Below are 15042 nucleotides of genomic sequence, written 5' to 3' on the forward strand. Positions count from 1 at the left end.
CATTGATTCCTATTTTTCAGTATTCTCCCAGCATGACAATGAGTGTGTGATCCATAACCAAGTCTCTTCATGATGGCTGCACTGAATTGGCCCTCTCCAGAGAGCTACTAAAGAAGAAAAATTACTCATCCCTGTGTACAGTTTAACAGAAAAGATTTCTGCCACTCTTGGACCCACCGTGTTTTTTTTCCAACCATCTTTCCAGTTTTGTGAAGAACATGGGTCCTGATTTGATTTCAGCATCCATAACAAGTGGCATATCGGAGCTGCCCAAGTCTGAACTGCAAAATTATCTGTGTATGTATATGTAGGGTAGGTGTATGTATGTGTGTGTTACAGAGACATAGATATGCGCACATACATACATAGACCTGCAGGACGTTGTAAAATATTATCACATGGCATCTTAAGTAGAAATAAGAAATAGGGACTTTTATTCCATCTTTTTCACGTTTACATTTTAACTATTAAAAGAACTGCTTCCCTCTCCCCATCTGAACTGTTTTGTGCTGTGTATATCACTGCTTTGTAAGTTATTTTTTTAAAGAAGATCTCAAATAAGTTCTTTTTGTCATTGTCTGACATCAATGATAGGAATAAAACTGTTTATAAGAGGGCTCTCATAAAGTTGTGTTTGATACCAATAACCATGTGAATTGAAAAATCCACTGTCTCAAAAAACAAAAACAAAACAGAAGACATGCAAGTGAAACTTGTCGTTTTCCATTCTAAAAAGTGAGAGACAAGAACTTATAGGGGTTCTTCACCCCTGATTCTTCATAGAGGCCTAATACTACAGTCCTGAACAAACTTGCATGGTGGTAAGTTCCAGTGATATAATTCAGGTTTACTTCCATGTAAATCTGTGTTGAGGATCGGAGTGCAAATCCTTCAATATTCATTTTCAAGTGAAGTATGAGTTAATCTCAGCTTCTTCATCTATGCAGAGAAATGCAACATTAATGTGTTGGGCTCTGGTCGATTGCTGTAGCATCCAGCAATAAAAGTGGCAGATTTTTGTATTTCTGCCCTTGAAAAAAATTATTTAGTATGATCTTCCATAGGTGTAGTGATTAATAAAAGCTATAGATTCTGTTGCTGAGGCATGCCTTTTCTAGCAATCCACTACTGTCTCCCAGGGCTACTAACACTATAACCTCCAATTATCTGTAAGAACTTCAAAACTGGTCAGCTTTTTCTAGCTGTACAATTTCTTCCCCAAACACACTGGTCCTCATTTGTCCTCTTAACCTATCACCCAAATATTTGTAATTTCATGTTATTTGTAATTCTGCAAAGACCTCTTGATGTTTCTGAGGCCATACAAATAGGTTGGTTTAATTTAAGTGATGCCACCAATTCCTGTAGCATCATAAAGACCAGCACATTTTACTGGACAGAAAGTTTTTGTAAACTAAAGAAAACATATGCCATAATAATGTGTTAGTCTTTAAGATTTTACAGGACTTTTAGTTTTCTGCAGCAAAACAACAAACATGGCTAACCCTTCTGGAAATTCATTTAAAGTATGTAGACCAAGTAAATTTTCTTCCAGAATTACATCTCTTGTGGTGTAAAATGACTGCTCATGGAGAAAGAGTGAGACAGCAAGCCCTTTTTATTTAAATGTACTGATGCATGAAGAGAAGCATAATTTCCAGTTTTGTAATATCTTCTTAAAGCAAATCTTTGTTTTAGGATGTTTTCTAAATAATACCCTCCTGTTATCTGCACATCTCTTAATCCATTTCTTCCAGCGAATGTGTGAGTTGAAGTGTTGCCTTAGATGATTGATCTGTGTTTTCTTGAGGTCATTGGGGAATTTAGTTACAGGAGAGACTATCCAGTGCACCTCTCACTGAAATGGCAGTGGAAGTATTCAGCTTAATTGAAAAGCTGTGTGTGGTGATTTTCACATCTTTGTCACTGACTTTAAAAGACAATGGAAGATTTTATTTAAATTGTGTCAGTTTTATGTAAACTATTTAAAAGACTACTTGTATTAGTCTTGTGAAATGAGTAAACAAGTAGGAATGGGCAACGTCATGCTTACATTTCCTCCCCTCCATCCCCCCCAAATCATATCCTGGTGCGAAATGTGCAATTTAATTTCTCTTCTTTTCATTGTGTGCATAAAGCACAAGAAGTAATAATGGCTTATATCCAATATTGTTCCTTCATTAACAGAAGGCTCTTTGACTCAGTGGAAGCTTCTATAATTTGCTGAGAGATCGTAATTCCTCCTGATTCCTCTTTGCAGCCTCCCAAACCCTCTCTTCCTAAATCTCTTCTAGATTGTTTAGGACTTTCCGAAACAGTGTCAATGGCTGTAGAATTTTATATTTGATAACATTATCTTTTCCCATTTTTGATTTATAGAGGCCTCCTCTGGCTCAAACAGTGTTCTATAAAGAGATATGACTGCTTAATCCCAAATCTTTTTGTCCCATCCATCCTTTTATGCATGTGAAACAGTTGTCTCTGTGCCTAATTTTTCACTTGTAACATTAAATACACATTTTGCCAGTTAGCCACATAAACTAATAGAATATTATACACACAACACCTAAAGACACTGCTAAGTAAATGGTATTTTGTGTATTTGACATTTTATACTTTCTAATGAGCTGCTTATAAAGATGAGCAAAATAGAGGTCAAAATCAGAGGAGATTGACTGCCATGAATTGATTTCTTTCTAGCATGATGAAACATCCATTCATGTCTTTATAAGTTGTATACAAGCCTTAATGCCAAGTTCCCTGGAGAAAGAAGTGTGTGTGTGTGTGTGTGTGTGTGTGTGTGTGTTAGGGACAATTGGGATGGATCTTCTTGTTCTCTGGATTTGTTGATGAAATTATTCCAGCAGAGGCAGATATGTGGAAACTGTTCACACAATAACTCATCACTCTGGATTAATTTAAAGAATAACTTATGGGTAAAATAACATCTTCCTTTCCAGTCCTGCTCATAAATCTTTGAAATTATGTCTGTGCTTCTATAGGAATCTTACAAAAACATTTTTAGCGATTTACTGACAATTCAGATGAAATATGATCTAGCTTTTAAAGACAGTAATAGACATTTGCAGTAGAACTAATTTTCTGATCTGAAGCATGATTTATATGCAGACTTTTTAAATGCCTAGTACAGATTGGGGTATTGTGTAGGAGTTCAAAACATTTACTTTATAAGTGGAATGTGAGCTCTCCTTTATTATTGAATTTTTATGTGTTCCCCAAAGATAGTAGGAACTTTATTTCAGTCAGTACTTGCTTCAGGCATTCTCTAAAGCAGTGATTCTCAACCTGTGGGTCCCCAGGTGTATTGGCCTACAACTCCCAGAAATCCCAGCCAGTTTGCCAGCTGTTAGGATTTTTGGAAGGCCGAAACATCTGGGGACCCACAGATTGAGAACCACTGCTCTAAAGAAAGAGGTAAATAAGAGCAAACATTAAGCATGGTCCCTTCACACATTTGCTTCTTGGTGTTGCAGCTGCCAAATTTATATTTGTAACCCTGTTGAGTTTTGCCTGATTCATTCTAGTTGATCAGCTAAAGTTTTCATTGCTACTGCCCTGGTCTCAATTGGTGCATGTTTTAAATCCCCTCACCCCCTTTTACTAGACTTACTAAAAAGACAGAAGCTGGAAGAACTGATATCCAAGAGGCATCCTCTTTAGTTCCCTTGAATACTGATAATAAACACAATTTAAGCATTCGTTATACTTTTTCTAAGTAAGCTTTTTGTTAAAACCACATTTATTTAATGCTAATTTAAGGATATTAATTGTCATCCACCTGTGTATGTATAGCTACATTAAAGACTCACATGTATCATCAAATCACGGTTTAGCATGGCTTAGAAATGGAGATGAGCACCACCTCCCAGAGTCGGGCATGACTAGATTTAATGTCAAGGGAGAAACCTTGGCATTATGGAATCAAGAATTTGCTCGCATATTATCTAACCTTAATGTTTTGTGTATAATCCTGATTTGTAGGGCAAGTGCAAAGCAATGTCTACTAGTTTGAAAGTAATAGCCAATTATTAGTTTTATACAACCAGAAAATAATTAATTATGCAGAACTTGCAAGGTGGTAGGAGGGAAAGGAAGACTAAGCACATAAGCAATAGATCCTAATTTCGGATAGCTAAAAACTATCAGATAGAACAAACGTGTTTTGTTTCATTGATAGACATCAACTTAAAAAGCTTTGTGTCTGAAAGATCACAACTTTAAAATCATTGGTGTATGTGAAACCACTGTGCTTATTATGCCAATATCTCAGATGCAATGAAGTTACGGAATTAGATGATGAAAGCAAAGAGGGACCAGTAATTAATCAGTGTGTTCTATTTTTTCCCTTTTGCCTTGGTATCAGAAACTATATCCAATAAACATTGCACTGACTTTTCCCTGTTCCTTTAGATCTCATGTATTGTTCCCTTATTATTATTTTAAAGAGATGCATAAACATAGTTAATAGGAGTTTGCACACAACACTTAAGCATTAAGAATGCTATCATTACTGTCAATGTTTCTAAAGATTACAAAAATAAAGTAATTTTTGATTTAATTATTTGGAGGTCATTTTATGACTAATCTGATCTAGTCTGATTGGAATTTTAAGAATGATTTTGGCAAACTCTTTAAGTTATATATTTAATTAAATGGTAGCATCTCAACATTTCTTTTAAACAAACAAGTTTGAGATAAAAGTCAATTGATCCAAATATTAAAATATTGTAGGAAAAAACTAGGGTTCTGGCCATATATATATAATTTTCAGTTTCCAGTTTGCAACACTAACAATCTCACAGTTTATTCAGTGGCACAAGCCTCACTCAAGTGTTCTGAAGAGCACATAAAGAACAGCGCAAAAGGAAACTGCCCCATTCATTACTGGAATATCTTTCATATAGTTGCACATGGAACACTTTAAGTCTTTTTGAAGAAATTGGCCTGGGATAATTAAAATTTCATTTTGAAATGCATTCAAGTTCTGGGATGCACTTGCACATGAGCTCTGCTGATACAAAGTGGAGAATCAGGCAGCAATGAAGGTGCACAAGTGCTTGTAACATTGGCATTTTTATTTATTTGCCCAGATATATGCCATCTTTGCTTCTTCTTTTTTAAGGGAAAAAACACAAAACAGAAATTGATATATGCCTGTATATAACTAATTTATGGGAGTGAAAGTTTATCTTCTTTTCTTACTTCATTTGATCAGTTCTAGAGCGTATCCACACAGTGTAATTACAACCATTTCATACTACAGCTCTGTCCCATAGAATCCTGTGATTTGTAGTTTAATGAGGTACTTCAAATTCTCTGGTACACTCCCCGATCGACAGCACTAGAAGTCCATCCAAATGATTCTAAATTTATCACCAAATTACAATTCCCAGGATTTTCTAGGGTAGAGCTATGGCAGTTAAGGTGGCATCAAAGCACTGTGATTGCATACTATGGATAACTCCCATTCAGCTTATTGGCTTACCCTATGGTTGTGTTTATTCATGTTTTAACACCAAAATAAGTATTAGCGTAGCAATTTTTGTCTACATATTTTGTTATTTACATACAATATATGCAAGGAAGCTTCTCATGTGATGAGAGAATTTGCCATAGATATGTGTAAAGATATCTGTCCATTTTGATATATTTATCTGTTTACTGTAGTACAAGTTTTATTTATAAGTTGACATGATTTCATGGCCACATTTCCAAAATGGGAAAGCATTGGTCTCCTACTCACTCATACCCCTTTTACACATCAATTTCTGTCTAGGCCAGGAGTGGGCTATCTCTGGCCCCCTAGGTCAGAGCTTTCCAAATGTTTCCTACTGGTGACATGCATAATTTCACGACACACTAATTCAGTTTTACTAGCAAATCGAGGGTTCAAACAACTCCTTATAAGAGATACAGGCACATACATAAACTGTAGTAATGAAATGTATGGGGACACAATGTGTCTCATTTTATTTATCATGTCAGAAGTGAATTGAGAATTGAGAACCACAAAGTTAAAAACTTGGCATTATACTAAATTTCCTTTGATCAAAAGCTGGCCACTTCAAGTGCCTCTGGTGTCGCTGTGTGAAGGTCCTACATTGTGCATGTAGCAGGACATATGGCTGTTCATTTATATATAATTTTAATATATGATTATTGCTTATTTCACATAGACTCAGAAGTTTCTTGTTACGTTCACATGGCACACCTACACACTGAAGATGACACACTAAAATTGTAACACAGCTTGGAAAGTCCTGCTCTAGATGTTCTTGGTCTTCATCTCAAAACATCTTCGCCATCGGCCATGAGGGCTAGTACTCCCAACATTTTCAATCAAACCCTCCCCCTCCCCATTGTATTTGGCCTTGTTTGTAACATTTTCAGTATTATCAACATAAGGGTCAGAGCAAGGAGTCACCCAGTCCAGCCTTCCCTTCCCAATAGTGAATCCTCAGTTCTTCCAGAAAGTCCACAACCATGAAGGCAACACATTGCCTCCTCTCATGTACTCGGCCTCTGGCCTGCTGTCTCTGAATACCAATGTTTCATTTATCAACCTTTACTGATATCTAGATAAAGGCCCCTAAGCTAGTGACCATCACTCCAGCTCGTGCAGTGAAGGTGTGAAAGTACTACCACATCAGACATTGTGCTGGAGTTCTCACAATAAAATCATTTTTTCCAGCATTTTCTTTTTTTCAGCCTCCTTCACTGTCATCACACAATTGCCTTACCTTTCATGCTCACTAGCCATTCTTGCCCATCCTCAGTAATATTCCCTCCTTGACAACTTCTGTCTTTCTCAGGTTCTTGCAACCTTTCACACTACCCAGTTATAGTACCTCCCACTTTAACTGCCATGGCTGCATCTTATGGGATTTGTAGTTTGGTGAAACACTAGAACTCTCTGACTGAAAAATTCTAAATCTAAACCACACATTCCAGGAAATCATTTTGCTATAACTGTATAGTATGAAAGGGACCTTTGTCCCACATGTTGATTCTTTTCCCTTTCCCTCTGTAGTTTTATTTTTCAGTTCTCTGTCCACACTTGTCACTAAAATTATAACTCTGAAAGTTCACAAATGGATTGTAACTACCACTTTTTATTGGGTGGTAGTGGGTGTCCCCCCCCCCCCCCAACATTTTCAATTTTCCATTGAGAGTTGAAAAAAGTTTGGCAAATCTGATATCCTTGCAACAAATGTTCATTATTATTATTGTCAATGAAAACATATTTGACTCCTTGGCAAAAGTGAAAATAGAGGGTAGGGATTGTTGATTGTACAAGAATGTCACATTTTTGACTGCTGAAATAAGTTTGGCAAACATGTTTGCTGCAGATACACTGCCATTTTGTGATGTAACAAGTATCTCGAGTGTGGATTTAAAGGATTTATATTCATATGAAGCTCCCTTAGTGTACATAATGAAATGCAAATGCTAAGTTTTGGTACTTTTGTACATATTTGGCTAAATCAATTTTAGTCCCAAGTAAACTGAAATGAATGGGGCCTGTTAATCCATGTCCCATTGATTTTAATGAGTTTGTTGTTGTAGGGAATAAAATTGGATTTAGTTTTTTGCATATTATTTCTAGCTATATAGCAGTCCCATTTAAACCAATGAGATTTACCTTAGTGAGAGCAAATGCTTTTCAGTCACAGTGATGTGTTTGCCTTGTAAAATAATATATAACATTGAACTGCAGGCGGTTTTTACAAAATCCATTAAAGGTATTGTTTCCACTTATTAATACACTATTAACAGTTGTTACGAATTTGCAATATTGTTTGGGTTTGAGCTCATACTGTCTAAAGTTGGGATAACAACACTGTGCACAAAACAACATTCTTTTCAAGCAGATGGCAGCCTGAAAGTGACTGTTTGGCACAACAAAGAGCAAAAGAGATAAACAGAGGATATTCTGGTGTTAAACTACCCATAGTAATTGCGCAGAAAGTCAATATTGCTGATAGGAAATTTGTTTCACACTGAAAGAAGTACTAATAATCTAAAATGATGCCATTGACTTAAAAGCACAGTGAGAGCCATGCTATGTACCAGGAGGACATCATTTAAACTAGGGATGCACAACTTCGGACTTTCCAGATATTGCTGGACTGCTATTACTACCTACTGTGCTGTCCAGGATAGATGGGAGTTGCCTTCCATTGGTCTTGAATTGCCACAAACTGTCTATCTCTGCTTTACAAAGATCACCAAATGTTCTCAAGTGATCTACATACAGAAATGAATTTCCATGTATGAATTGCCAGCCCCAGTAAAAACAAGCTGCTGCAAAAACAGAGTTCCTGTATTAAGATATGCAACGAGGATTTGCTGTGGTCTTGTGGAGATTTCCCTGGGAAGAGTGGGTCTACAGCAAGCACGGGCAAACTTGGGTCCTCCAGGTGTTTTGGACTTCAACTCCCAGAATTCCTAACAACCTCAGGCCCCTTCCTTTTCCCCCTCGGGTGCTTAAGGGGCCTGGGGCTTTTGGGAATTGTGGGAGTTCAAGTCCAAAACACCTGGAGGACCCAAGTTTGCCCATGCCTGGTCTGCAGATTGATTAGCAAACATGGACAGAAAAAAATGCAACAAAAATTTGAAATGTTTTCCAAACCTCCAAGCGTTGTTATAACTATAGTTGTATTTTAAAACATTTAAGAGATAGTAATTTTATCCCAAAAGCTATTCATAAAAATATCTTCCAATATTATTGTGAATCAATATACAGGAAGTGAAAACCAGAGTATAGCTTTAAATATTGGCGTATATATCACAAGGCATGAAGTTTTGTTCTCTTCAGCCTCTGTATTTTGGAAACTAAGAGATCTTTACCAAAATTTATTTCTTAACAGGATAATTCGGTAATTTTTTATTAGATCATTTACTTTTTTTTACTTCAAGGGTTCCCTTAAAAATAATTTATTGTGGCATCTTTTTCATGCCCCCCAATGTTAAGAAAAAGGCTTTTGCTACACTTGTTTTTCCTCCTGCTGTGAAAGTGTTTCAAGGGAAAGGGAGAGTGACATGTGATGAGCTTATCTCTGTTTCCATTGTCTAGTCATGTATCAGTAAACTATTTTCAAGCTAACATTTGCACAAGGTATTCTATATAGAAAATGTATTTCCTTTTTGACTGGTATTATAAACATCCCTAACTATGGACATGCTGTAAAATTATTAGGTTTTGTATAAGAAATCTTTCCATTACATATTACTGCTGTACATTCTTGTTTCAAAACAAAAATGGTTTTGATTGTATGGCCATATGTCTTATATACCGAGTACCTGTTCTGTCATCAAAATGTACCGATACTATATGGTTAAAGCATATGTAGTGGTTTCAGATTTTAATCTTTACAACCCATTGACAACACAGAGACAGATGTAATATAGTATATACCAGTCTCATCCATGTAATTTATTGGCTTTTGCAGATTTAAAAAAAAACGTAGTTCAGCCACATTGTAACTTATTACAGTGCAATCCTGTACCTGTTTACTCAGATGTAAATCCAGTGAGTTCAATGAGATTTCCTCCTACGTAAATGTGCATGGGATTGCAGCCTATAACAGCTTTATTTTGGTATGTATAGATCTAGTGAAAAGTTAACTGTTGAAATTTAATTTAAAAAAAAAAAAGAAGAAGACGACCAGCACACCTAGACTTACTTCACTGGAGAATGAATCCACTTTAAATCAGGTTTCTGCCTCCTGCAGAATTCTGGGGTTTGTCATTCAGTGAGGCTGTCAAAGGCTCCTCCTATAACTGCAAATCCCAGAATTCTGCAGGAGGCAGAAACCAGATTTAAAGTGGATTTATTCTCTACTGTGATGAGGTAAATAACTTGTTATGTCAAATCTGCACAATATTTTGGGGAAAAAACAATCCTTTTATATCTCCACCTCAATGCCAAATGACCAAATGTTATATTGTTGGAAGTTTTTTTAAAACTAGCCATTTTTTTCTTGGCACTTATGTGCAATCCCATATGCAAGATCTAAATACTATAACAAACAAAATGATACAACTTTATAAATGAGAGTGATGATCATGTGGCCTTCCAGAAATCCCAGCAGATATATTTAACATACCCAATACTGAGGAATGTTTTGTATTTGGAGAACAACATCATTGGCACCACTGGGCTACTACTATGAACTCCAGACACTTATCTAGAATGAAGTAACATAAAATAGATTGAGGTATACTTTTGTGCAGTTGCCTCCAGGTGAGAACACTGTTATGCATCAAGAAGCAACACTGAAATCAAAAACTGTAAAGCAGTGGTTCTCAACCTGTGGGTCCCCAGGTGTTTTGGCCTACAACTCTCAGAAATCCTAGCCAGTTTACCAGCTGTTAAGATCTCTAAGAGTTGAAGGCCATAACATCTGGGGACCTACAGGTTGAGAACCACAGTAAAGAAAGCTTTAACCATCTATGGTAAAATATAGTTGCGGGAAAAGTAACAAATTCTATGCCTTGTGCAAAACCACCTCTAGAGCGGACATGGGCAAACTCTGGCCCTCTAGGTGTTTTGGATTTCAACTCACACAATTCCTAACAGCCTCATGTCCTTTCCTTTTTTGAAGGGGAAAACGAAAGGGCCTGAGGCTGTTAGGAACTGTCGGACTTGAAATCCAAAACACCTAGAGGGCCAAAGTTTGCCCATGCCTGCTCTAGACCCATAGAACGCATTCCCAAATCATCATGCTGGAAAAGAATGTTTTGTTCTACCTTAAACTGTTCAAAATACTGAATTTCCAAAAATTAAAATCTCAAATATAATCTATATTTAGAATACTACTCTGAAACACAGGTTCAACATCAACATCCTCATGATGAGTTTCATAATGAGAATCTCGAAAAGTAACCTCTTGAGTAATTTCAGAAGCAAGGCAATCTGCTGCGATCAGAAATCCAGGAGCTATGCTTCTGCTTATCAAGATGCTGTTCCACACTTGCAGTGGGAATCAGCTTTTAATTACAAAGTCAAATTTTAATGACTTATAAAAGATATATGGTTCTCAGGCCCATTAACACTAGGATGTTTGGCCTAACAAACTTGGATTCCAGTTTGACATATTTGAGGAATGAATGAAGTCACAATGCTCCCCTGGTGCGTCTGATAGCTCTGGTGAATTCGTCAAGCAGAGGCCCTTCGACGTAGAGTGGCTGAATGTTGTGTTTTCAATTAACAAAATGGCTTAATATACTGAAAATATTCTTAAAGTGTTAGTCTGTCTTTCAGCAGAATTCTATAAATCATTGTATTCCCCTTAAAGTACAATACTGTGAAATACTCATTTATTAGCCTCTGATGTTTGGTAAAGCTGAAATTGCTGCGAGGGTTGGAACAGAGTTGTGTTTATAATTTTGTCACATTCATTCTAATTGTACCACAAGGATTATACAATTATCTCCTCCAGTTCTTGATGATAACCTTTGCAAATAGTTGACATACATCCATCAGTTGTTTTCAGATTTTTCAAGGAAGACATTGTTCTTAGGCAGCAGTGGTTGGCCTTCCCGCACTCCAAAATTAAAGTGAGGAGACCCGGGTCATGCAGATAAAAATTCATATTGTGCAGGATTTTTCAGCTGTACTGAGAACGTGGAAATGAGTACTGTACTGTATTTCTGTTAGATTTCTAACTCTAATATAGCAATGTGAATACTGAGCCCAAGAAATAGCAGATGTAGTGAAATGATTATGCCTGCCTCTAAGCAACAATTCACAATTTTCATTTATCGTTTACTAGATAAATGTATAGAATGCTCTTTCATTTCCTTGATACTTATAGATAAGAGCTTATTTTAGGAAAAGGACTACTTCATAAAATTTGACTTACAAATAGCAGAATTCTCTTTCGAAACATCACCCCTGCCATCTTTTTGTGTATGAACTCCAGACAAAGGTACTAGCCATCCTAGAAATACATGTGAAGTTTGGGTATTATACTATCTAGCAGTCCAGACACATGCATGCACACACACTCATGGGGTGGTAGTTTGCTAAATGGTAGTGAAGTATGTGAATAAGTTATTTAACACACATTGTTTTATTATTCGTCTTCTGTACACCCATACATTCTGTATGGTTAGCTTAAGGAAATTTGGAACAAATAGTAGTATAAATGTAGCCAATATAATTTACATTTTAGACTGTGTTGATCTTATCATTATTGTTTTCCTGTGCCTCTTAATGTGTGTTTAGTCGCCAAAAGTCCATCCCACCGTTTACTTTCTTCTGTTGTTCAAAAATGCTTCCTTGAATATGGGGATAGTTGGAATCCTATTCTGCAGCCCATCATGGATATCAGTTCCCTCTTAGAAGTGCCATAAGATTATGAAGTGCATACAGAAATTGGCCTGTTTTGTTCCAGTAATCTTTGTCCAAGTGACCTCATGTACAGAACAATAAGAAACGTTTTCCAGAATGCAAATATTTCACTATGTATATTATATACATACTCTCGCCTTTCTGTTTCCCCTTGTCCCTCCATTAATATCAACAGTTTAAAGGCTTTCTTCTTTACCACACTTTATTAATACATCCTATTCCTGTATATATGTAGTGCTTGACTGTCAGAAACATTGAGGCTCCAATCCTGTACACATTTACCTGGGAGTAAGTCTTTGTATACTAAATAGGACTTGATTGTGAGTAGACCTATTTTGGATTGCACTGAGAGTATGCTTGGCATTAAACAGACTTGAGAGAGAAATCTCAGACTATGTAGATGGCTCTTATCAAGGTCTCATCTACTTACTACCTGGTGAATATATAAATCCTAGTGGAACCTACACACTTGGATTGTTGCATACCAAACAGCAGTTAACGTGAAAGATTAAATGTAAGTGGCAAAAACAATACTACAATACTACGTGCTTAATGAGATATTATTAGGCTGTTTCACCACTTTAGAGCATATTAAATATTTTACTGCACAGTTCTTTGAACATTAACTTCCTATAACGCGACCTGCACTTTGTGCAAAACCACCAAACAGGCAAATAGCCTCCTTTGCACCTGGCCACCTAATTGTCTGAAATGTCATTCAAGCCATAAATTCCTTTGAGATAATTGTGTTTGTGCAATCAAGGCAATTGGGTTCAAGGCCTTAGGTGTAAAGATGGTTCTTCATATATAGTTTGTGTGGATGGGTGCTTGGGAGCACACATGCACATAACCATATGTCTGGTGTCTTTTTTTGAAGCGAGGTATCTTTGGATTCCACCTACTGTACTCTAGACTCTTTTTTTATCAAATATAGCATACGCATTTTCTTTGAAAACAAGTGATACAAATAACCTGGCTACTAGTAGAAATGATCAGGCAGAATTGTTTGGGCATCAAATCTTTTTAAAACTGTTCTAAATTTTTATTTAGTGGAAGTGTAATTTTAAATTAAGTGGAATGTCTGAACAAACTGGGGAATTTTAGAAATAAATCACTCAGCAATCATTTTATAAAGTTTAACTTCTAAATGCACTATGATTTATTACAAAAATATATTTTCTTCTGCTTGCAGATATGGTTGTTCCATTTTGTGATAGGTTTAAACTAAAGCAGTTAATTTTGTTGCACTGTGTAACTGCATGAATTCATCAAGTGTACATACGTACCTGTGCAACATTATTTGGGGTTTTGTATTTGAATTTCAGTATTGGTTATTTTTGTATTTTACTTTACCTGTATTGGAGTTGTAGTAGACATAATTTATACATATGATTTTAAAACTGTTTTGCAACTGAAAAGTCTTCTTTAAATTGTAAAATTTTGTTGATGGAAACTCATTAAAATGGTATAAAATTATATTAACAATTGTTTTGTGTTTTAATGCTCTCTGTACATAAATATGTATTTATCTGTTTTAATGGTGTTGTGTCTTGCAATTTTGGATACATTTTAGAATAAAGTTTCATTTTACAAAAACTTGACAGTTCTTTGAACATTAACTTTCTATAAAGTGACCTGCACTTTGTGCAAAACTACCAAACAGGCATTTTCAAAAACTAGTTGTGCTATAAAAGCTATGTTCTTATGATACAGAAGCTTCCCTAACACTATCAAATGATCCAGAACTATGTGGATAAGTAGTTTTAGTGCTTAGCCTGAATCCAAGAGCCATTCTAAGTGCACCAAAGTACTCATAGAGCCTTTTCTTGTTTCCTTCTTTGGTCAGTAGATACAATCACATACTGTTCCAGAAACTACTTTGGATCCTCTTTAACTTAAAAAGCATGTCAGCCAAGGTTTTTTTTTTGAGGAACAACACTGTGTATTATATGTGTACAAATACTGAGAACACATGAGCATCTGGTTGTCTCTGACTGTCAAAGGACACAGAAAAAATAAACATCTATTCAAGAAAAACAAAAGGAAAGTTTCTAACAGCAGAGAGCCATATTAATCCAGAACCATATTAGTCTAAAACATTACATGGTAGTATCTGGGTATATAAAATTCATTTGTTTTATTTATTTACCCTATTTATACCCTGCCTTTCTCTACCCCAAAGGGGACACAACACAGCTTACATATAGGCAATTATTCAATGACTTAAAACACATAAAACTCCAATAGTATTAAAACGAAATTAAAATTAACACATATTAAGCATTTGAAAACATCACATTCCATATTAAAATCATGCCATCCATAATCATAATCCAAGCCTTTCCATAGTCATTGTATATATTCCAAATCTGTTATTGCATTGCACTATTCTCCAAAAGCCTGATCCCAAAACCATGTTTTTACCTTTCTTCTTTTTTTATCAATTGATATTTTATTGAGGGAATAAAATGGGGGTACATAAACAAAATATTTCAAAATTTGTTTGCCTAAAATAAAATAAGATTCATAATGAATTTAGAATGGAAATAGAAGTTCTATCACCACCCAGGGCAAAGAAGAAAAGAAGAGTGTGAGAAAAAGCGAAGGGAAAGAGGAAAAAAACAGGAATGAAAAATAGGCGTAAGTACAATTGTCTCCTGTTT

General features: G+C 35.8%; 1 protein-coding gene across 5 annotated transcripts in view; it reads left to right on the forward strand.

Annotated features, from left to right (window-relative positions):
* SSBP2 (single stranded DNA binding protein 2) overlaps positions 1-13855 on the forward strand; it is a 133564-nt gene extending 119709 nt beyond the window's left edge. For all 5 annotated transcript variants that reach the window (XM_060761726.2, XM_060761724.2, XM_060761727.2 and 2 more), the window contains one exon: positions 21-13855. In XM_060761726.2, coding sequence (XP_060617709.1) covers positions 21-50 — 30 coding nt within the window. In that variant the 3' untranslated portion in view covers positions 51-13855. The remainder of the gene's footprint in view (positions 1-20) is intronic.
* The last annotated feature ends 1187 nt before the right edge of the window (positions 13856-15042 follow it).

The sequence above is a fragment of the Anolis sagrei genome, chromosome 2 (genome assembly GCF_037176765.1).
Source record: "Anolis sagrei isolate rAnoSag1 chromosome 2, rAnoSag1.mat, whole genome shotgun sequence".
NCBI lineage: Eukaryota > Metazoa > Chordata > Lepidosauria > Squamata > Dactyloidae > Anolis > Anolis sagrei.